At 38.3% G+C, this 25,466-nt stretch overlaps 1 protein-coding gene across 1 annotated transcript in view; it reads left to right on the forward strand.

The window, feature by feature from the left end:
* The first annotated feature begins 1,903 nt into the window (after positions 1 to 1,903).
* SERPINB7 (serpin family B member 7) overlaps positions 1,904 to 25,466 on the forward strand; it is a 39,946-nt gene continuing 16,383 nt past the window's right edge. Inside the window, exons 1-4 of the mRNA XM_072605541.1 lie at positions 1,904 to 1,931; positions 18,982 to 19,167; positions 21,836 to 21,877; positions 22,590 to 22,703. Of these exons, the coding sequence (XP_072461642.1) occupies positions 19,000 to 19,167; positions 21,836 to 21,877; positions 22,590 to 22,703 (324 nt within the window). The 5' untranslated portion in view covers positions 1,904 to 1,931; positions 18,982 to 18,999. The remainder of the gene's footprint in view (positions 1,932 to 18,981; positions 19,168 to 21,835; positions 21,878 to 22,589; positions 22,704 to 25,466) is intronic.

Consider the following 25,466-nt stretch of genomic DNA (forward strand, 5'->3'; position numbering starts at 1 on the left):
CAAGCCTTTAAAGTGAAGAAATGTGGCCAGACAGGAGTGATGGGATGAAAGAGCAGCAGGGGTTGGGAGGACACAGTGAACACGAAATTTTAGGAGGAGTGAAGCATTAAGAGTGAATGAAAGATAAAGGGAGATTGTGGTCCCGAAAGCGATCCCACTTCTTTCTCAAAACATGGAACCAAGTAGAAAAGGGTAGGTAAACACAAAGAAAGGGATCTGAGATATCTTTTAGGGGAAAAAAGGGAGCTCACAATTTGTGGACTTAATTTTCTCATTAATTGTGACACAAGGTCATGGCATGGGAGACTTTAAGAGAGTGGAGAACAGTCCTATAGGTATAATGATAGAGAATCGCTTTGAAAAAAGTAAGACTGGTATGCAACAGTGTAGGTCCTCCAGATGAATGAATGGCAAAAAAAAAAAGCATTTGTAAAGAATTTACTATGTGCCAAGGGGCAGCTAGGTGATGCAGTAGATAGAGCAGCAGTGCAGGAGTATGGAGGACCTGAGTTCAAATCTCATCTCAGACACTTGACACTCACTAGCTGTGTGACCTTGGGCAAGTCCCTTAACCCCAATTGCCTCATACTGAGTCATCTCCAGTCATCCTGAGGAATATCTGGTCACTGGATTCAGATGGCTCTGGAGGAGAAGTGAGGCTGGTGACCTGCACAGCCCTCCCTCACTCAGAACAAAGTCAAGTGCAAGTCATGACATTATTTCTCTGATGGCATGGTCTTCTTTGGCAATGAAGGGCGAACACACACACACACACACACACACACACACACACACACACACACACACACACACACACACACACACACACACACACACTATGTGCCAAGCACTCTGCTAAGTGCTAGGGATGCAAATGCAAAAATGATGACAATTCATTATCTCAAATATTGATTATATTATAATAGAGGGATACAACATAGACGTTTCAGCTACAAGTGAGAGAAAAAGGCTTCCTGGTCTTTAGGATGCAGCCACAAAGCACACGTAATAGCTCTTCTTTAAAATCATTTCCACTAATAAAGTTATCTCTTTGCATACATATGTACATATACCCACATATGTCTATACATGATATAAATAAATATACATATTAGAATATACTTCCCGGATGAAGGTGGATAATATGAATTGGTAGTGGACCTGGTCAGCATGACCCTGTACTTTCTCTAGTCATGTTCAGCAATTTAGGAGCAAAAGTAGAGGAGAATTTTGAGGTGACTCATGGTTGAAGGTTAGCAGAGGAGGCTAAAGATTCAAGGATGGAGTCTAGTACTTATCTCAGGTGATAAAGAATTAGGTCAAGACTGTGAAAGTGAGTGAGACCAGAGTGGGAGTAATAGACTGGGAGAACAAGGCAGAATGAAAGGAGAAGAGGTTACAGAGAGCATCAAGAATCATTTTAGGAGTGAGGTAGAGGGAGAAAGAAAAAGACAAGAGATTAGGATCAGAGTAGGGAATTCCAAAGTTCAAGGTGGATCGTGAGGTGTAACCATCTCTGTGGGTGGCTGAGGCAGAGTGGAAATATAGGTCATGGGATTTGAGGAGGTTGAGGAATTGGGAGTCCAGCGTATTGGAAGGGATATCAACACCTCGAAGTCACCATCAGGGGAGTGGAGAGGAAAACGGAGATTGTTGCTCTCTCTTTTGAAAGTTTATTTATTTATTTTTTTTACCATAAAAGAACTAGCCTGGAACTATGGGTCTAGCTAATACTCTATCAAATGTCTTTCGATATACTATACAAAGAACATGCAAATAATTTCATTTTAATTACATTACTCTATATCATCCTATAATCAGAAACTGGAAAAGTGAGTGTCTGAGTCAGAGGCTTTATATTCTAGGGTAATGCAAAGAATACTTTCAGACTCACCCAGTCAGCTACTAACTTCCTCTATGAAGACAATAAGGTAAATATTTTTGGGATCTATAACCTATCTTGTCTAAAATGTTGCTGCTTCCCCCTCCCTTATAGAAAAAGTCAAACAACTAGAGCTCCTTGGGGATACTTAGCTCTTTGGATAGTGGTTAAAGGATCCTCATGATTTCTTGTCTGTATATGATGCTTTCGGTTGTCCTGTTGGAATATTAAAGCTGTGGGACTCAGTTGTCAGTCCCCTCTTACTGAGTAACTTGTCTATGAGTGGTTACATCTGGAGTCAGCAAGTGAGTTGCTTGTGTAAGAGACTGAAGAAAGTTTAGGATGGAGGGCATCAGAGTCCAATTGATTATTGAAATGAAAAATATAACTTGGATCCTTGGATTGTACAAACAGTATTTGGTAGAATGCATGACCTTAGCTTCTGCAATTATTGATTTCTGTGTTTGTATAGCATTTTTTGAGGCAGCCTTATTTGATGACTATATTTGGATTTTATCATAATTAAACTAGTACAAAATTTTATTTTGTGACTAGATTAGAATTTCATTTTAATGATATGGTTAAAAATACAGATGACTAAGTGTTTGTCTGGTCTTAAACCAATTTTGAAGAATGAGAAAAAAAATCCCCCTAAAACAATTACTTATGGTGGAAATGGCTATTTTGCTGCTAATATGCATCACTTTCAGATTTAAGATTTTTGAAAATGAGCATTTCAAAATGCTCTTAGTGATATTTTGATCTTTAGCTCATTAAATCAGTTGGGAGTTTTTATTACTTAAGAGAAATAAGAATAGCAAGAGAACAAATGTATGTTAAGGTTTAACTAATATTTTTCAGCAGTTTCTAAAGGCTTATATTCTGTTAAACTGATGTCAAAGAATGCAGGGAAAAGAATTTAATATTCTTTCTCATTTACAATTTGTCTAATTTTTTATGTTTTAATATTTGGACATGAGCTGTCCCTGGTTTTAAAGAAAGTATCTTTACTTTTTAGATAGCATGATCAGGAGATTTTAAAAAATCTAATTTATAATTGATATCTTTTATTTTTACATCACCTTCATTTCTGAATATTCCTTCCTCCTTCCCAGAGGGCCATCTCTTGTGACAAAGGATAAAAAAGAGCAAAAAAAGCAGTTCATCACAACTAAACAATATACAACTAAGTCTGACAGTATATGTGATGTTCTAAACCTATTGTCTTCCTATTTCTGCAAAGAAGGAAGCGAGGTAAATTGTCCCATCTATTCTCTGGCATCAAGCCTACTCATAATATCTTCATAGCACTCAACTGTGTTGCCTTCTTTCCATTTGCATTGCTGGGTGTATACTGCTCTCTGAGTTATGCTTATGTCACTATGTATGAGTTCACAGAATTATTTCTATGCTTTGAATCTTAATACATATAATTTCTTACAATGTAACAATATTCCAGTATCTTAATGCACCATAATTTGTTTATCCATTCCCTAATCAATGGGCATCTGCTTTGTGGCCAGGTTTTGTTTTGCTATGGATATTTTCTTTTTCTTTCTCTCTTCATCTTTCTTTCCCTTCCTTCCCTCCTTCCTCCTTCCCTCCCTCCCTCCCTCCATCCCTCCCTCCCTCCCTCCCTTCCTTCCTTCCTTCCTTCCTTCCTTCCTTCCTTCCTTCCTTCCTTCCTTCCTTCCTTCCTTCCTTCCTTTCTCTCTCCTCAATATAAATGCCTAATGGTGGAATGACTAGATCAAAAGGTCTGAACATTTTAATCACCTTTTAAAAAGCATAATTCCAAATGACTTTCTAGAATGGTTTTTATCAGTTTGCGGCTCTTTCTCTCGCTATTTTCTCCCATCTATCTAAACTATTTTCATCTCTTGTGATCTTTGCTAATTTGCTGTGTGAGATCAATTCTTGTCATTTAAAAATATTCATTTCTCTTATTATTTGTGATCTAGAGCAACCTTTCATATGGTTATTAATAGTTTATAGTTCTTTTGAGAACTTCTTTCTCATGTCCTTTGTCAGAAGACTGTTATTTCTTTGTTTTCAAGGAGTACTGCATGAGCGAAATATACGTAGAAAGAAATAGAAATTATCTCAGTCTATAGGAAATAATTTTACCGTTGTTGACACAACAGGCTGACTGTTGTTTATCGACTGGCCTCAACAAATCTGAAATGATCAGATCCAATTGATTTCATGTATATTTGCTAATTCCCCTTCTTCATCTGGAAAACGTAGGGTTAGAGAAGTGTAAATACTTTAAAAATTTGACGAGGGGATGAAAGTACTTTCTAAACCTTAAAAAACACAAGTGAACTATTGCTATTGTTACTATTCAAATAAAGCATTTGTATAAGCAGCATAATACTATAATATTATAAAATGAAATAGAAAATTAAGGTAAAAAAGCGATATTTCACTTTTTCCCCCTTAGGATATTCATATTCTGACCATAGCATCTTTGTCTTCACTTTGTCTTCACTGACTATAATAATATTTTTCCTTCCTATTGTGCAGTGTTCAACTCTTCATTACCTATTTGGGATTTTTTCTTGGCGAAGGTACTGGAATGGTTTGCCATTTCCTCCTCCAGCTCCTTTTATAGGTGAGGCAAGCTTAACACTGTTTCCCCAGTGTCATACAGCGATTAAGTGTCAGAGGCCAGATTTGAACATCAGACCCAGCCTTCTATCCACTGTACCACTTAACTGACTATTCCTTTCCTATTCCCTACCCCTATTCAGACTCAAGAACTCATTCATTAAAGAACCATTCTTCTTCTTTAGTCATTGCAGTGAGAAGGTGGGAAAAATCAGAATCTTGAATCTAGAACATTTCTCTTTACTCCTAATGTTACCTGTTGGGAAAGAGCATAAAGCATTTGTGAATAAACAACTCAGCCTTAGACATAGTCACTCCTTTCTTTCTCTAAGGTGTTTCATAACCTCCACAAAGTTTTACTCCGAAGCCTCATTGCAGTGTGTATCTTGCCCTGTGTTCTCAAAGGCTATGCCAATGAAGCTCAAGCTTTAGCACTGCCTACTAAGCTGGAAAGCTAGGTATGGTCCTGGTGAGTGGAGCCAAACTCATATACAAATGGGAGTCACTAAACTGTACATAAGGATTCTTGTCTCCACATATTCAGTAGAAAACTAATTACACTGGGCCTAAAATGAGGTCTAAAATGTTATATTATCTATGTTTTGTCCTATTTATTTTGTCAAATGCTTCCCAATGACATTTTTAACCTGGTTCAGGCCACACTTGGGAGTGTTGTGGGCTGCATGTTACTCACAGGATGTCTGGTCCTAGCAATAAACTGAGGACAAAATGCTCATCAACTTCATGTCTACTTAGTAGTGTGGTTAAGTTTGGAAAGCCTCATCACTGGAAGACTGACCAACTGTGATGATTTTTTTTCATATCACATTGTTTATTAAGGTGGGGAGAGAGGGCATCTAGTCCTCTACTCCCCTCTACCTCATCACCTTGCTGATTCACCTAGGGATTTCTCAGAGCTGCATAGTTAGTAAGTGGCAGGGCTAAGTGTCCTCCAGCTCCACATCCACTGCTTTATGCTGCCTCCTTGTGTTGGTTGAAGGAGTATTCATACTGATGAAATAATAGATCTCAATATATATTGTCTGGTTAGCAGAAAAAAAATGCCTTCTTAATTCATTTTACTTTTGATGAAACTACTCTGGGGAGACAAGAAAAATAATTTAAAGTTATGTGTCTTTCTAGTACTATTTCTTAAGGCAACATGGAAGTGATTATGTAGGAATTATGTAGGAAATAATAGATAAGTGATATGATGGCTAGAGCACTAGATCTGAGTTCAAATACAGTTTCAGATATTGACTGGTTTTGCAGCCCTGGGAAAGTCACTCAACTTCTATTTGTCTTAGTTTCCTCATCTGTAAAAAAAGAAAATAATTATAATAGCACTTACCTCCCACAATTTTGAAGATAAAATGAGATATTTTTAAAGTGCTTTGTAAATCTTAAGGTTCTATATAAATGCCAGTGATTATTATTAGTAGCTATTGTGGTGACAGTACATGGGTATATACTATTATTTAGTATTATATATGATTATTATTATTGAATAATACTCTTCTAATATTGGATTCTTAACCTTATGATTACGTAGGACAGCGTGATTACACCATTACCTTGCCTGCCCTCTTTACTTGTACTTAAACCATACCTTTTTTTTTTGTTTGTTTGTTTGAAAGTTGTAATCAGTCATAGTTCTGGATCTAATGCAGTTCATTTCATCATGATGAGGAAAATTTCCCGGAATGCCTCAAGGATGAATGACAGCCATAAAATCAAGGGAATTGTGATTATTTCATTGGAAGGAGAGAGGGTCAAACTATGATTTAAGACTATTTTTCAAAGTTGAAGTCTAGGGCCTAACATCATGAATAATTATTAGTTTTTAATCTATTTCCTCTGTGGATAAAACAATGGAAAATGGTCTTGAATGCTAACTTGAATTTAGATTTGATTTAAGAAACTGCTAATAGTGAGAGTTCTCATATGTTGAAGGATTTTACTGATGTTAATATATGCCTTACTCTGGAGACCTAAAACAAAGTGCTAAGTGTGTGTGTGTGTGTGTGTGTGTGTGTGTGTGTGTGTGTGTGTGTGTGTGTGTAGGAATGACCTAGATTCTTATCTGTCTCATGTGCTTAAGAACTATTTGTTCTTAGAGGAAAAGGAATGTGTGGACCAGAAAAATGTGAATCCCATCATTTCAGGGCCAAGAGGTAATGTCTCTTTTATACTTTCTCTTTTCATAATTCAGACTGAATATGGAATATGGAATATCATACCCAGTCATGCCCAATTCTACCTTTTGTATCTTTCACATTTATTACTTTTCTATCATCTATTGGAATCACCCTTGAATTTTAATCTTATGTATTTGCCTCCTAAAAGGTTTTCGTACTCTACAGTCTTCCCACCCCAACTCCCACAGGAGTTATTATTAGATTTAATTTAGAATTGAAATGGTTCTTAGAGTCTAAACCCCTCATATTTTGGATAAAGACTAAGCAAGAGAAGGGTAAACTACTTGACCCACCATCACATAGGTTAGTAAGAAACATTCTTTTGACTACTGACAGATCCAATAATCTTTTCAGTATGGCAGGTTATGATTCATTCTATATAACATAGGAAGACTAATTTTTTCTACATAGATCTGGTTATATACTCCTTTGCTCAAAAATATTTACTGGTATCTACCAAGTAAATTGAAACTCCTCTACTTAGCCTTCAAGGTCATTCACAATTTGGCATAATTCTACTTTTCCAGGCTTAAGTCAAATTACTTCTTTTCAGAGGATCTAAGATCCAATACATTAATCAAATGGATTGATCTTCGTCCCTCAAACATCCCTTGTGCTTTTCCATTACTATGTCTTTGCTTAAATTGTTTCCTTTTTCTTGAATATTTTTGCTTCTATTCTGTGCCTATTGAATTCCAATGTTTCTTAAAGTTCACCTTAAATTCTTCCTCTTCCAGAAAGGTCTACTAACTTTTTCCTTCTTACATTTCATAAAACATTTTGTGAAGTCTTCATTTATGCATTAGAGTTATTTGTCTATGTTTTGTAATCCATTAATACTCTATAATGACTTTCATAAGGACAGAGAATGTGGCTTATCTAAACTTTGTTTTCCCATTAGCAACTACTACAGTGTTGTAGATATAGTAGGTGCTAAGTAAATGTTAAATTAAATTCTCTGTGCCATATTTTAATAAGGATGCTCATGAATATTTTTATGCAACAACCAAGAAGACTTATCCAGGGGTTTTATTTTGAGGGGGCCAAGCTTGTAGGAATAAGAAATTTCCACTGTATTCACTACTGGCCAAAGCACATCCGGAGAGTAATATTTTCAGATCTTGACACTACAGTTTAGGAAGGGCATGGATAAGCTGTTGAATATCCAGACTTGGGCACTGGGAAAGATCTTACATTCATGCCATAAAAGAATTAGCTGAAAAAGCTAGGATTAGAATTAGTTGAGAAAACACATTTAGCATGGAAAAGAAGACTCAGGAGTGATTCAATAACACCATTTTCCTGGACTCTAAAGGGTTTCATCCATTCAAACCACAGGGGACATAGCAAAGTAATCAAGCTTCTAAGTAGGTTCCACTTTTCAGGATGTAGGTGGCAAAAAAGGAGAAAGCAGCCTAGTTTTTACTTTCCCTAGTTAGCTCTTAATACAGCAAAGGATTATTATTATTTTTTAAAATATTAACTAGCTTCTAGCAGCAAAAGTGTTCCTTCAATCAACCTTTCCAAACAGCAGAATTTTCCTCCAGTCAGATCAGCTCCAAGCAGCAGCTGCAAAGTCTATCTTCCTCTGATTATGTAATCTTGGATTGGTTTGGGTTGAAGAACTGTGTTTCTCTTCTGCTCATTCTTCCTTCACTATTGGCTCTTGAATATGACTTCTGTCTGACTCCTGGCTCAAATCCGACTTTTTTGGTAGGAAGTAATTCTTTCTCCTAGGGAAAGAAAACACAATTCACACATCTGTCAGACACAACATAAATAGATGTTATACAATTATCTCATAATCGTCAGAAAAATACAGGTATTAGGGCTTCCTAGCTTTCAATCTCAAAATGTTTTCAGTGAGCCAGTGATAGGGACTGGATGTGTGATTTTATCAGTACAGAAAATTCTAGATGAGGGACCCTCATCTCTACCAGGCAGTCACTTCTTGGTAAATTAGTCTTACAGAGTCACCTGGAGTACTGAGGGTTAGGGAGCTTGCTCAGGGTCCCACATACACTCTCTATCAGAAAAGGGATTTGAATCTAGGCATTCCTGTTCCTCACACATGTCACTCAATCTCCTGACTGTGTATTTCCAGTGACATGATCATGCTTGGTATGATCTCCCTCTACACTTGGTCTCCTGGCCTTCCTAGCTTCCCTTCAATCTCATCTAAAGTCCCATCTTCTATTAAAAGAAAAAGAGCCTTTTTGGTACTCCTCAATGTTAATACTTTCCTTCTGTGATTATTTCCAATTTATCCTGTATATGATGTGTTTTTATGTAATTGTTTACCTGTTGTCTTCCTCAGACTGTGAACTTCTTCAGCACAAGGATCAAGTTTTTGGCACCCCCCCCCCCCCCCCCGCCCTGCCTTTTTGTATAATAGCACTTAGCAGATAGTAGGCATTTAATAAATGCTTGATGACCTGACTTGATTTGACTCTCTGGCTTAAAAGACATTTCTCTAGACCCTCCACATGCTGCCTTTATAACAGGTTTATATAAATTCAGACATGGCAGGTGGTGCAGAAAGCCAGTTCAGTTATCTTTGCCTTTAGTACTGTGTATGTGTTTTTGTGTTTGTGTGTGTAGCTTTATTTCCTTCAGGTACTTTAAGTATTTTTTTCTGAGGAGATGCTTTTTCTCAGGTCCTCAGAATTGTCTATGCCTCTGCCTAAGGGGTGAGAGGCTTCTTTTTTCAGTGTTTCTCTCATGAATGCCCTTTATCTGTTCATTTCAACAAATAGAGTTGTCCAAGTAAGGAAGCAGTACCATCTTACAAATGAATGAATGACAAGAAAAGTGCCTTTTATTTTCTAGGTACTGTTCTAGGCACAAGGGACACAAATATAAAGATAAGACAACTCTTGTCCTCAAGGCAGGAGGGCACATTTAGAAGAAGATATCCAAAAGTGAAATGGATTGGCTTGGGAAGTGCTGGGTGTCTCCTTGAAGGTCTTTAAGGAAAGGATTGATGAACTTTTATGGGACATGATGTGGTGGGGATTTGTTTTACTTGAAGTATGGGAAACCCACTGAGATCCCTTCCACCTCCAAAAGACTGTGGTTCTCTGAACCTGAGCTTGGTAATCAGGATGGTGAGGTGAATCTGACACGCCATATGAGAATAGATTTAAAGAGTTGGGAATGGAGAAGTGTGGAGAAGAAATTTAATTTATTAGGGACATGATCCCCATATTCAAATGGGTCTAGAGAATTAGACGGTCTAGAGACAGATTGTTGACCAAATGGAGATGAGATTACTCTGCCTAGGTGGCTCAGTGGGTAGAGTTCTAGACCTGGAGTCAGAAAGTCCTGAGTTCAAATCTTGCCTCAAAAACCTACTAACTATGTGACATGGGACAAACTCAATTTCTTTGTGTCTGTTTCTTCATCTGTAAAATGAGTATAACAATAGCACCCAACTCCAAGGATTACTGTGAGGATAAAATGTGATAATATTTATAAAATGCTTTGCAAACATTTAAGTACTTCTGTCTATTATTAACATAATGCAAAGATAGGACTAATGAGTAGAAGTTATATCAGAACAAATTTTGGTTTGACATAGGGAATAACTTCCCAACAATTTGAGCCATCCAAAAATGGAATGGGTTTCCTGGAGAGGTTCAACCAGATCGCCAGAGATGTTTAGGTAAAGGCTGGATGATCACTTCTTATGTATGTCGTATAAGGGATTTGCATTACAGGTAGGGATGATTAATTTCTGATGTCCTTCAAACTCTAAGATTGTTTGATTGAAAAAAGAGACATCATACCAGAATGAGGTCCATGAGAGCAGATTTTCAAGGGAACTGCCTGTATCACTTAAAATTTGATTTATTTTATTTTTAATCTATAGAATGAAACATGCATTTCAATAACATAGTATAATAAAAATGATTGCCATGAAATTTGAAATCTAGTATGTACAACGTGCTGTCCCTTTTAAATATAAAATAAAGTTATCATGTAAATATCTTTTTTCTCCCCTCAGAGATGGCTATCATTATACATAGATATGAATATATGTATATATACATACATACACACATATGCATATGTATATACATGTAAAGTCATTCTATATATACTTCAGTTCATCTGTTCTTTATCTGGATGTAGATAGTATCTTCCTTCATATGGCCTTTCTCAAATATATAAAAAGCTTTGTAAAATCTGCATCATTCTTTGTGTTCTTTAGTCATATGTGTGTGTCTGTCCTTCGTAGCCCAAGAAGACCATGCCATCAGAGAAATGATGACATGACTTGCGCTTGCCTTTGTTTTGAGTGAGGGAGGGCTGTGCAGGTCACCAGCCTCACTCCTCCTCCAGAGCCATCTGAATCCAGTGACCAGATATTCATCAGGATGATTGGAGATGGCCCAGGATGAGGCAAATGGGGTTAAGTGACTTGCCCAAGGTCACACAGCTAGTGAGTGTCAAGTGTCTGAGGTGAGATTTGAACTCAGGTCCTCCATACTCCTGCACTGGTGCTCTATCCACTGCACCACCTAGCTGCCCCTTCTAGTCATATAGCCCTAATGTAGAAAATGTAGATGTATTTGTATTCTCATTTGTAGTTCTAATACCTATTCCTATTGAGCCTTTAAAAATATTTAGATGAGAACTTAAGAATCACAAAATGTTCCTCCCATTTCAATTAAATTGAATTGAATTTTAATATTATTTGGTTGATATTACCTTTGAGAAGTATAAATTTTAGAAAATAAACAGGACAGCCTTGAAACTCTAATGGGTTTAAGACAGCCCAAACTAGAATTACAGGGATTACTGCCCCATAGCCCAAACTATGGATGGAATGGGGTGGGCCTGTAAAGAAACTCTTCAGAGGTGCCCAGAAGGATTTCATCATAGCACCGAGGCCTTTCTATTGCTCAGAAATTGCAAGCACTATTAGGAATAATTGCATGATCTTTTGTTGATCAGAACATTTTAGAGTATGTCATTTAATTAATGAACATGTCTGATTTTGTACCTAAGATTCTAAAAATGGTATTGTGCAGAGGACAGGTGAGAGAAATTGTAGGAAAGTCTTGAGTAACAAAGGGCTGGTTTGTAAACAGGAAACTGAGCTGTTTACAGGAATAGTTCCAAAAAGGAAGTACAAATTTTAGTGCCTTTAACGTATTTCATCATGGACTTGTATTTAGAGTAACCAACAAGTAAGCCCAGCATGGAAGAATAGAATTGCAGTGACAGAGAAGTAATTTAAATTTTTTAAATTAAATTTAACATTTTAAATTTAAAATTAGAAAAAAAAAAACATTGAGATTGAGGAATTATGGAAGTGGTTCAGTGGATAGAGGGCTGGGTCCAGAGTCAGAAAGACCTGAGTTCAAATTTGGCTTCAGATACTTACTAGATATGTTAAGTGACTTGCTAGAAACTTCCTAGATGCTGTGACCTTGGGAAAGTTACTTAACATCTGTCTGCCTCATTTTCCTTAACTGGGTTAAGGAAATGGGTCTGATAATATAATAAATAGGTCTGATAATAACACCTATTTCTTAGGATTGTTGTGAGGATAGAATGAGATCTTAGTAAAGTGCTTGATAGGTGCCTAGTACTTAAGAAGCACTTAACAAATGCTTATTTCTTTCTTTCCTGGGAAAACAGATAGAGATTCAGTTGTAGAACACCCATCAGAATCCCAATTGCAGAATGTGAAAAGTCATAGACTATAACCCAGATGCTGAGCTCATGAACATTTCAGTGGATCTGAGATCTCCCCGATGTTGCTGTTCTGTGCCTTCTCATGCTCCATGGTCTCCCAAACACTGTCCCCCAAGAATCCATCCAACACATTGAAATGTCTCTTCCATGTCTTTTCACATTTTGTAGATAGCCATAGGCTGTACATCCTCCTTACCTGACTGGCCCACCTCTTTTTCTAATCTTAATCTGGTCATTGTGAGGTACTGATAGTCACTATCTCTCTCCTATTCAACCACAAGAATCAATAGCTCCCACATTCACCTTAGAGTTTGAGCTTTCCATCTGTTGAAAATACTGGAATATGTGCCATGTTCTTTGGGGGTCTCAGAGAGTGGAGAACCTACCTCCATCTGGGTGACTGCATTGTCTTTCTAGTCTAAGGGCTGTATGTGACCAGAGAGAATTTATCTAACTACAGAATCGTCTTAGAGTTGGCGGGGACCTCAGAGAACTTCTAATCAACTACCTAACTTTTTAGACGAGGAAGCAGAGGCCCAAAGAGATCAAGTGATTTGCCCCAAGTCACATAAGTAATGTCAGAAGCAGAATTTAAACCCTGCATCACTGACTCTTGAGTTATTACTCTTTCCTCTGTCCTATGCTGTCTCCCTACTTACAACAGCTCTGAATCTTTACCTGTTGGAGAGATAACTTCCTCTCTGAATTTGCTGTATTTCACTAAGCCTTTTGGTCCTGACAGAATGAAATCAGTTTCCTGTAGCAACAGACAGCCGTTCTTAGATGTTGTATCCCATGCTGTACTCTATTTGTTAAACATGAAATAATGAGAACAAATAATATACAATAAAACATCCACCATTAGGTTTCATGTTTGCTGTTTTATCTACACTCAAAGCTCCTCCAATCACTTATATTCTCAAATCCATTTGTTCTACAGAAGGAACAGCTCAGAACCTGTGTGTGTGTGTGTGTGTGTATGTGTGTGTGTGTGTTGTGTGTATTTCAATATAATTGGTTTCCTTTGTAATCCTAAGTATTTTATTTTATGCATTTTGCAACTTTGTCCTGAGAAAGGGCCTGTAGGTTTCACCAGACATCAGAAGAGGTCCACATAAGAAGAAAAAGTAAAGAACTCCTGTTTGGTGAATGCTCCGGAAACTTGGATATAGTTGATGTTTGTTGATGGCATAAATTCCTCCATTACTTTTGGGGTCACTCACAAGCTTGAATTATCAGAAAATACGCTATAAGTTTCACAACCATACAATATTTCTTCAAGACCATTTGTATTAAAAAGATGGGACTCCACAGCTAGTCAGTAATCACTTATTAGGTACCTAATCTGTGCTAGGTAAGTGCTGTGAATACATAGAAAGATAAAAACATGGTTCCCTGCTCTTGTGGAAGTCATATTATAATGAAGGAGAAGATGCAAAAAATTGTATATTATACATTTTGTATATACATATATATACAATATATTTATACATGTATATATACACATATCTGTATATACATATATCTGTGTATATATGTATATATACACATATCTGTATATACATATATCTGTGTATAACAAAGCACATATATAACCATATACAATGTGTATAGATACTCAGTGTGCATATATATGTCTATATATGCATGTCTATACATATATAGATATACATACATACTTTATACATTATAAATGGAAGCTAATTTCAAAGGAAAGGTACTAGGGGATAGAGAACTGACAAAAAGGTGGCATATGAATTGAGTCATGAAGGAAGGCAAGGAAGCCAGGAAGAGGAGGTGAAGAGGAGAATATTCCAAGTATAAAGGGCAACCAATGAAGATGCCCTGAGTCAGGAGATGGAGAGTCATGTGCAAAGAACAGCAAGGAGGCCGTCATCTCTGGGTCTTAGAATACATAGAGGAGAATATAATGTAAGAAGATTGGAAAGGTAGGAAGAGGCCAAATTATGATGGGTTTTAAATGCCAAATAAAGGATTTTATATTTGATCCTGGAGGTCGTAGGAAGTCATTCTAATGTATTGAGTTGGTAGTGGTTGTGACATGGCCAGAGCTGTACTTTAGGAAAAAATCACTTTGGCAGCTGAATGAGGGATAGCTTGGAGTTGGGAGAGACTAGAGGCAAGGAGATCATCTACAAGGCAGTTGCAATTGTCTAGCATAACATGATCAAGGCCTATATCAATATGGCAGCTATGTGAGTGTAGAGAAGGAGGACATAAGCAATAGATGTTTGCACTTGAAGAAACTTGGGATTATTCAAAGCAGTTCCCCAAATGTAATCAGTTCCTTACCTTCTCCTATTCTGTGCCCAGACCATTGTTCATTTGTAATGCTTGTATTAGGTACGTACTGGCTATACAACTGCATGTCAGTTACTGGACAATATAATGCATCAGTTTTCTCCTCTGTAAAATGGGAATAATAATAGTATCTAGTTCCCAGGACTGTTGAAATGCTAAAAGGAGATCATATTAATAATATGCTAGCAAAGATGATGATGATGATGACGATGATGATGATGATGATGATGGTGACGATATAGGTACTTTGCCTACCAGCAGAGGTCACAACCCCTCTGAACTCTCTCATGCATATCTTTTTGTTAATCTTAGTTAGAAGGTTCTACCCTCTTAGCTAAAGATTTTTCTTTTTTTTTTTTTTTATTTAACTTTTAACATTTATTTTCACAAAATTTTCGGTTACAAATTTTCTCCCCTTTTATCCCCTCCCCCCCCCAAACCCAAGCATTTTAGTTGCCCCTGTGACCAATCTGCTCTCTCCTCTATCCTCCCTCCCTGACCTTGTCTCCGTCTTCTCTTTTGTCCTGTAGGGCCAGATAGCTTTCTTGACCCCTTAACCTGTATTTCTTATTTCCCAGTGGTAAGAACATTACATTTGATCCTAACACTTTGAGTTCCAATATCTTTAGCTCCCTCCCTTTCCACCCCTTCCCCTTGGAAGACAAGCAATTCAATATAGGCCAAATCTGTGTAGTTTTGCAAATGATTTCCATACTAGTTGTGTTGTATAGGACTAACTATATTTCCCTCCATCCTATCCTGTCCCCCATTACTTCTATTCTCTTAAGATCCTTTCCCTCCCCATGAGTGTCGACCTCGGATTGCATTCTCCTCCCCATGCCCTCCCCTCTATCCTCCCCCCCACCCTGCTTGTGCCCCTGTCCCCCACTCTCCTGTATTATGAGATAGGTTTTCCTATCAAAATGAGTGTGCATTTTATTCTTTCCTTTCGTGGAATGTGATGAGAGTAGACCTCATGTTTTTCTCTTGCCTCCCCTCTTTATCCCTCCACTAATAAGTCTTTTGCTTGCCTCTTTTATGAGAGATAATTTGCCCCATTCAACTTCTCCCTTTCTCCTCCCAATATTTCTCTCTCACTGCTTGATTTCATTTTTTTTTTTAAGATATGATCCCATCCTCTTCAAATCACTCTGTGCACTCTGTCTCTATGTATGTGTGCGTGTGTGCATGTGTATGTATGTACTCCCACCTAGTACTCAGATACTGAAATGTTTCAAGAGTTACAAATATTGTCTTTCCATGTAGGAATGTAAACAGTTCAACTTTAGTAAGTCCCTTATGACTTCTCTTTGCTGTTCACCTTTTCATGGTTCTCTTCATTCTTGTGTTAGAAAGTCAAATTTTCTTTCCAGCTCTGGTCTTTTAGTCAAGAAAATTTGAAAATCCTCTATTTCATTGAAAGACCATTTTTTCTCCTGAAGTATTATACTCAGTTTTGCTGGGTAGGTGATTCTTGGTTTTAGTCCTAGTTCCTTTGACTTCTGGAATATCCTATTCCATTCCCTTCGATCCCTTAATGTAGAGGGTGCTAGATCTTGTGTTATCCTGATTGTATTTCCACAATACTTGAATTGTTTCTTTCTAGCTGCTTGCAATATTTTCTCTTTCACCTGGGAATTCTGGAATTTGTCCACAATGTTCCTAGGACTTTCTCTTTTTGGATCTCTTTCATGCGGTGTTCTGCGGATTCCTTGAATATTTATTTTGCCCTCTGGTTCTAGAATCTCAGGGCAGTTTTCCTTGATAATTTCATGGAAGATGATATCTAGGCTCTTCTTTTGATCATGGTTTTCAGGTAGTCCCAGAATTTTTACATTGTCTCTCCTGGATCTATTTTCCAAGTCAGTTATTTTTCCAATAAGATATTTCACATTATCTTCCATTTTTCGAATCTTCTCGCTATGTTCTGTGATATCTGTCTTTCTCATAAAGTCATTAGCGTCCATCTGTACCATTCCAGTTTTGAAAGATCTATTTTCTTCAGTGAGCTTTTGAATCTCCTTTTCCATTTGGCTAATTCTGCGTTTGAAAGCATTCTTCTCCTCATTGGCTTTTTGAACCTCTTTTGCCAATTGAGTTAGGCTAGTTTTCAAGGTGTTAATTTCTTCAACATTTTTTTGGTTCTCCTTTAGCAGGGAGCTGATCTGCTTTTCATGCTTCTCTTTCATCCCTCTCATTTCTCTTCCCAGTTTTTCCTCCACCTCTCTAACTTGATTTTCAAAATTCTTTTTGAGCTCTTCCATGGCCTGAGCCCATTGGGTGGGCTGGGGCACAGAATCCTTGATTTCTGTGTCTTTGCCTGATGGTAAGCATTGTTCTTCCTCATCAGAAAGGAAGGGAGGAAGTGTTTTTTCTCCGAGAAAGTACCCTTCAATAGTTTTATTTCTTTTCCCTTTTCTGGGCATTCTCCCCAGCCAGTGACTTGACCTCTGAATATTCTCCTCACACCCACCTCACCTCCTGGTCCTCCCAGCCAGCGTTTGGGGACTGAGATTCAAATGCTGCTTCCCGCCTTAGGGCTTTTGGCAGGGGCAGGGCTGCTATTCAGTGTGAGAATTAAGTTCAGGTGGTCAGGTGGGGGCAGGGCCGCCTCTCAGGCTCAGTTCCCTCAGGGGGTTTATGTACAGATCTTCCACAATGGATCCAGGCTCCCGCCCGCTTGGGGAGCCCCTGTCTGCAGCCGCCTCTCAGCTTCTATCTCCCAGGGGCCCCGAGCTATGGGTACACCCCACTCCCCTCTCAACCCGCCAAAGAGACTCTCTCACCGACCCTCGTCACCTGTGGGTGGGGGAGCTTGTGCCGCCGCTAGAGATCCCATCCCTGAAGCCTGCTCGGATCTGTACCTCTCGGAGCCCCGGCTGCCGCAGGTCTGAACTGGGCTCTGCGTCTGCAGCGCGACGGACCTTTTGCGAGAGGTTTGCAGGTCCCTCTGTGGGTGGAGGGACCCGCGTGGCCGCTGGAGATCCCGTCTCCGTAGCCCACTCGGATCTTTTCCTCATGGTGTTGCGGCCACTGCAGGGCTGCCCTCTGCTCCCAGTCCCGGCGCCCAGTCCACAGCGCGAAGGACCCCCCGTGAGAGGTTTGCAGGTCTCTCCGGAACAGAAATCTCCCTTGCTCCAATATTCCGTGGCCTCTGGGTGCAGAATTCACCGTGAGTTGGTCCCCTCTAGCCGTTCTGTGGGTTGTGGGTGCGTCTTTCTACTCCGCCATCTTGGCTCCGCCTCCTAAAGATTTTTCTCTAGGTTTTTTAATGGATGCTCATCTAGCCCTCGGGCTGTTGTCAATCTTCTACCTCTCACTTTTTAAAAAAAGCCTGGGTCTCCCTATCTAGCCTCGTTGGAAATGAAGGGGCTACTCGTGAGCCCAATTTTACTCCTGGCTGGTTGGACAGCTAGGTGGTACAGTGGATAGAGCACCAGTGCAAGAGTCAGGAGGACCTGAGTTCAAATCTTACTTCAGACACTTGATGCTGACTAGCTGTGTGACCCTGGGCAAGTCACTTAACCCCAATTGCCTCATCCTGGGTCATCTCCAGTCATCTTGATGAATATCTGGTCACTGGATTCAGATGGCTCTGGAGAAGTGAGGCTGGTGACCTCCCCAGCCCTCCCTCACTCTAAAAACAAAGTTAAGTGCAAGTCATGTCATCATTTCTCTGATGGCTTAGTCTTCTTCAGCAATGAAGGATGAACACACTCCTGACTGATGTAAGAGCTCTGCTATGCTCTGTTTCTTGCCTGGGTTGGCTCACTCTTCCTTTGACATAATGGTTCCCCATTCCTGGGGGATCATCATGTTAATGCTGAACTTATTGTGGACGCCTGATCAACATAGTCCACTGCAGTTCAGAACTCAGTAGCTCAAGAGATCTGCCTACCTCTGCTTTCTCAGTAGCAGGTATTATAGCTGGGTGTCAGCACACTCAGCTCATCCCTCACTCTTGTTATAGCACTTCCATTGCTTTCTTATTTATTTGGAGTAATAATAATAATAGGATGTTATTAATACTTTAAGGTTTTTAGAGTGATGTATATATATATATATATATATATATATATATATGTACATACACACATATATGTATATATAATTTGACTTTTGAGAAAGCCCTGTGAAATAAGTAACATCATTTTTATTAAACCCATTTTACTTATGTGGACATTCAGGCTCAGGGAAATACACAGAAAATATCACTGGGACTAATTAATGTTTTTTAAAACAGTTTCGTTTTCCCCCCTTTAGGCTGTGTTTAGTTTCAAGATGGTCAACCTTGCTGCAGCAAATGCAGAATTCTGCTTCGATCTTTTCAAAGAGATGAATACCAATCAAGGAAATAGCAATGTTTTCTTTTCTCCTCTAAGTCTCTTCCTTGCTCTCTCCCTGGTGCGGATGGGTTCCAGAGGTGACTGCGCAAAGCAGATTGATAAGGTAAGTTTCTAATATATAGATCCACATTTGTACCTTTGGACATGATCATCTGCAGCTAATCAGGACTCTGAACTGGTGCTGTTGTTTTTGCCCCCAAATGCCGTGCCCAAGGAATGATTTAATTGGAAATTAGCTGTCTGCAGAGGGAGAGATGTTGTATTTTCCTGTAGCACCATAGCTTACTTGTCTTGTGTTGGGAAAGCACTCCTTTTAGAGCACTCAGTGTAAAGTGAAGAGGAAGATAGAAATATAATAGAATCTCATAGAATTTCAGGTTTGCTTCCCTTATTCGGGGGCCATGAAGAGTAAGGTCAGGGAGGCAGAAGAATATGCGGTTCATCCTAAAACCAATTAAATCCTTGCTTAAAGAGATATCAGATGCTTTTCATATGATGCATGGTTTGGGTGCCTCTCATATCATAATGTATTCAGAAAGATTTTATTCTCCTGCCATCCTTAAAAATCTGAAAGTTTTTATTTACTTCACAGGCACACATGTACATGGCATTAAGTCAGGTGCTATGCTCAGATTGAGAGGGTCATTGCTCCTTTTAGAAGTTTGCCATCTAAAAATCAACTCTGGAGTTTATAGATTGGACAACAGGTCCTTGCCCACCTCTCACAGAGTGAACGTAAATATTAAATAATAATAGTTTCTCTTTTATCCAAGAAACCTGAGGGTCTTCCCCTCCTAGTTTGACTCTTTCTTTTAAAAGGGCCATCCCTTGAGTCACTACTTAAAGAAGCCTGTTCATTGAATGGGTGTATCTCACTCAGAGTGAGAATGTAATAAGACCTTAGCCTAAAATGTTCAGGGTCTCACGTTGCATCCTGGGCCATCTCCAGTCATCCAGATGAATATCAGGTCACTGGACTCATATGACTCTGGAGAAGAAAGTGAGGCTGGTGACCTTGCACAGCCCTCAACTGTAAGTCATGTCATCATCTTGACGTCATGGTCCTCTTTGAGAACAAAGGATACACACAACAGCAACAATTTAAAAATCAACAAGTTGTTTGATTTCAGAGCTCTGCTGAATGTTGAGATGACTCTATACTTTGGTGTGACACTTTTGTGACTTTACTTCACATAGATTCCTCCCCTGTTTTTAGATATTAAGGGCTTGGATCTTGAACCTTGATCTTATAATGTATTAAAATAAAGCTAATGGAACTGAAGTTTCACAGAGCTAGCTCCCTTAACTCCTAACGACTGTCCTCCATCACAACACCACCTGAGGACTAGAGTAAAACTTGAATTCTTTTGCAAAGGTGAACTTTCCAGAGTTGGTCCTGGAGCCAAGAGGACCTAAATTTAAATCCTGTCTGAGACAATTTACCAGTTGCATGACCCTGAGAAAGTCATTTAATTTCCTTCAGCCTCAGTTTTCTCATTTTTAACATGGGAATAATAATAGCAACTATCTTGCAGGATTATGGCAAGGATTCAGTGAGATTACACACACACATGCACACACACACTCATACACTCACATCCACACCCACACACCCACACCCACACACCCAAACTCACACACTCACACACACACTCACACACACACGCACACACACACGCACACACACATCCACACTCACACATCCACACTCACACACACTCACACACATACACTCACACACACACTCACACATACACACTCACACACACACACTCACACACACACTCACACACACTCACACACACACTGCTTTGCTAGCCTTGAAGTGCCACATAAATGCAAGCTATTGTTATTCTTATTACTTTGTACTACAGTTAAGACTAAAGTTTAGCACATTGGATAGCCACCCAGTGCCCCTCATGGAGTTGAAGGTGTTAGGAGTGGTACTCTTTAATTTTTTTATGTGTTGACACTTTTTAATGTCAGCCAATTTGACTTTTCATGCTCTTGGTACTTAGTTTGTAGTTAATTAGTTCGGATATGTGACTATGAAGGCTCAATGCCCCTAGTGGACAATAACACATGGAAATACTATACTCTGGTCAAATGCAAGAAGGGATATATGTTAACCTTGCTGAGAGTGCAGAAATGCCTTGTCCTAACTGGGCTGCTCAGTGCAGCTTTGAAGTGCCATGTACGTGATGCCAACTGTTAGTACATTATTTCAGGCTTGTCTAAGAATGTGCTGTCTCTGGTGATGTTAATAAAATACAGGTCATAGAATCAGGGTTTCAGGATTGAAGATTAATGCTAGAAGGTACCTTAGAGGCCAGCTAGCCCAACCTCATTATTTTACACATGAAGAAATGAGGCTGAGGTACTGAGGTTGTAGAAGGTAGGATTGGTGGTAAAGACAGTTCTAACAGGATACCAAAGAACAAACCCCATACATAATACTGAGATCCTCCCTAAAAAAATAGACAGTAGTAAAACAAATTCCCAATGTCTTTCTTTCCTCTACTCTGCCTTCTCTCAAAGAATGCCTTTGAAAAATACATAAGTAAAAGTTAAATGATCCCTAGGATGCTATTAACTTTGGGAAGGAGTTCTGGCTCTAACAATCTGCTGCACCTTTTAATTGGAAAAGGGTGATTTGTATTTTTGGTTTTAAAGAGCCTCTTGGCAGTCTGCAGTAATGTGTAGCACTCCGAAGAGTGTTATTAGCTTCTTTTAAGGAAGTGTCCTTTTGATCTTTGCATCTTTAATTGCAGGTGCTTCATCTTCAGAATGACCCAGGATCTTCAAATTCTCAGGTAAACGTACAACATTTTATTTTAAAATTTTCCATTGGAAGAAGTGAAGTATGTTATGTTATGAGTGACTAAACTGAAAGAAATTTGCTTCCTCTTCCTCTTCCCTCAACCAGAAATTATAGTTCTATGTAGCTAGGACCTTTTTGTTTGTTTGTTTCTCAGTTCTCTAAGCTAAGTGATAAAGCCTCACTCAGGATTTTTTTTAATCTATCAAATAAAACTTAAAAATCACTAATTCACAGACTTGTCATAAGTGAGCATCGAATAAGACTATGCAAAATGCTATAAGTAGATGTCAGTTCTTCATAGTAAAGGCAAAATTAACTAATTTGGGACTTTTATAAATTGGAACACAGCAATTGTATCCAAACCACTGATTAAAACCTAAATCTTACTCATTTTGAATTATGCTGATTTCTTAATGGTTTTATATATATACACACACACACACACATATACACATGTGCACACATATGTATATGTATGTGTATGTATATATAGGTGTATACACAAACATACATATGCATACATACACATATATATGCACATATATACATAAGAAATTGCATTGCTTAATAATTCCATGAAAGTGTTTCCACCCTTTAGTAGCATCCTATAAGTATATGTGATTATTTGCATACGTGTATCTTCCAGTTCCAGGAGTGAACTAACTACTTGTCTATCTTTTTAATGACAATCTGACAACACCCAGGGACTCCAATCTCAGATGAAAACACTTCTCTCAGAAATAAACACATCAAGCAATGATTATGAACTCAAAATAGCCAATGGTCTGTTTGCAGAAAAGATATTTGATTTTCAAGAGGTAAGTTGAACTGTTCTCACTTTAACAGATTACTATTATTACTATTTTATCTAACAGGTTTTTAAGTGCCATAATTTGGGTACTTCATAATTAGTTCTAGCAAATTTACATGGAAAGAGCATGGGAGCTTAAGTCAAGAGAAGTGACTTTGAGCTTTGGGACCATGGGCAAGTCAACTAACCACTCTAAACCTCAGGTTCTCCATCAGTAAAATGGGAAGAATCATATTTATAGTATCTAGCTCAGGGGTGGGGAAATGTGGCCTTGAGGCCACATGTGCACGTCTAGGTCCTCAAGTATGGCCCTTTAATTGAATCTAAACTTACAGAACAAATCCTTTAAATAAAAGGATTTGTTCTGTAAAACTTAAGACTCAATCAAAAGGCTATACCCAAAGACCTAGAAGGCCATATGTGGCCTCAAGAAAACATGAGTTTGAGTTGGATGAGTCAGAGTATTCCATTTAACTTCTTGGAGTTTCTCTTTTCTCATCTGTAAAATGGCCATAATAATACCTGTACTACATGCCTCACAAGATTGTGGGGAAAAATTACTTTATAAACTTTAACAACTATTAAGACTTTAAACTCTCTAAGACTTTTGCAACACTAAATAGTATGTTAAAGTTCAAACTATTCAGGTTTAAATTCCACCAAGGGCTTTAAGATACCCTGTAGTTAAGTGATTTACTATTTAGTGCACCATTCTAAGGATTATACTAATTCACTGAGCCGCATGGAAGGGTAAAGGTAATTTAGTCAAGTCTAAAGAAACATTTGAAGATGCACTTGCAGGCATAGTTCTCCTAGCTGTTCTTCCCATCACCCTAGCTGCAGACTTGAATATCACAAGGATTGTGAATCTGTACCCCTAAGTTTTCTATGTCCCCTCTGTCATGGAAACATTTTCTTGCTATAATGCCCAAAAGAGACTGGAATAACAGGAAGCAGATAATACAAGATTTTTAACAACATTTATTTCTTTGATAACTAAAAATGATTTGATAAGTAATGGTTACCTGAATAAAAAAGCAGTGAGGATAGTTTGCTAGGCTTTGCAGCACCTTAATATTTCATTTTTGAATTCTCCAGTTAATTTCTCAAGTGCCTCCAAATTCTACTTTGCCTCTGCCTTTCTCTTGACCTTTATTTTCACATCTACTAAAGCACTGGGTCTGGAATCCAAAAGATTTGAGTTCAAATTCAGTCTCAGACAATGACTAGCTCTGTGATTCTGGATAAGTCACTTAACTTCTGTCAGTCTCAGTTTCCTCCACTATAAAATGGCTATAAAAATAACACATATATCCTAAGGCTGTTGTGAGAATTAAATGAGATATATTTGTAAAGTGCTTAGTATGATGCCTGGCACATTTTTGAAGTTCTTGTTCAGCTATTTTTAATCATGTCTGACTCTTCATGACACAGTTTTGGGGTTTTCTTGGCAAAGATACTGGAGAGGTTTGCCATTTCCTTCTCTTGCTTATTTTACAAATGAGGTAAATGAGGCAAATAGGGTTAAGTGACTTGCCCAGGATCACACAGCTAGTAAAATGTCTGAGGCTGGATTTGAGCTCAGATCTTCCTGACTCCAGGCCTCCACTCTATCTACTGCACCACCTCGTTGTCCATGGCCAGCACATAATAGGTGGTTAATAAATGCCAGCTTCCCCCCCCACCCCCGTCCCCTTTAATGTACCCAATTATTATTGCTGCTTTTGACTCTCAAGGGTCTGTACTCTGGCTCAGCATCACTTCCTCTTCTTGAGGTAACTGCCAATGACTGAGGATTAGACTGCTTCTTTTGCTTCTCCTAAAAGAGACCCATGAAGGAACCACTTCCCACCACAACTCTGACGAATGATACAAAGTCATATAGAACTCTGAAATAGGAATTTGACTAAATGTAAAAGATACCACAATGGACAGACACACAGACATGGTTAATAATCAAGAGCAGAGAATAAGAGCACATTTTATTCCCAAATTACTTAATAATTTTTTTTTATTGTGTTTGTCCTTCATTCTCCAAGATGACCATGGCATCAGGATGATTACATGACTTAATAAATATAGTATCTACTTAATCCACACATTTAAAAAGAATTAATGGGTTTTTTTTGTTGGCCAAGTCAGTTATTCATATCTCTGGAGCAGAACAGTGACGTGGAAAACAATCAAATCATTAAATTTGACTTTAAAGTGAATTGTTGTTCTTATACTTGTTTTTCATTTAAAGCCTTTATCTGATTCTCTACAAAACAAGAGAACTTTGAATATTTTACTCCATTCAACAAGCATTTATTAAACACTTAATATGGCAAGACACCCTAGCCATATGGAAGGGTAAAGGTAATTTAGTGTACTCTAAAGGAACACTAAAGATGTACTTCAAGGGACGATTAAAAAAACAAACAGAAAAGAAAAACAATCCCTGATTTTCAAGGAACTTACATTCCACTGGGGACGTGGGGAGGGTGCATCACTTACATACGTGAGCAATTATTAAATTATGTACAAATGTGTAAAAAAGTAATTTCATGAGGGAAAAAACAGAAACAAGAAGAGTGATTAAGAAAAGCCTTGTTTAGCATGTGGTGCTTACGCTATGCTTTGAAGGAATGTAAGATAAAGAGGTGAGGAAGGAGTGTTTTTTAAGCGTATACAGGGGACAATCTATGTAAAGGGATGGAGGTAGGAGACGGAATGAAACCAAGAGGATACATACACATACACACACACATATACACATATACATACATAC

This window comes from Notamacropus eugenii, chromosome 4 (genome assembly GCF_028372415.1).
Source record: "Notamacropus eugenii isolate mMacEug1 chromosome 4, mMacEug1.pri_v2, whole genome shotgun sequence".
Taxonomy (NCBI): Eukaryota; Metazoa; Chordata; class Mammalia; order Diprotodontia; family Macropodidae; genus Notamacropus; species Notamacropus eugenii.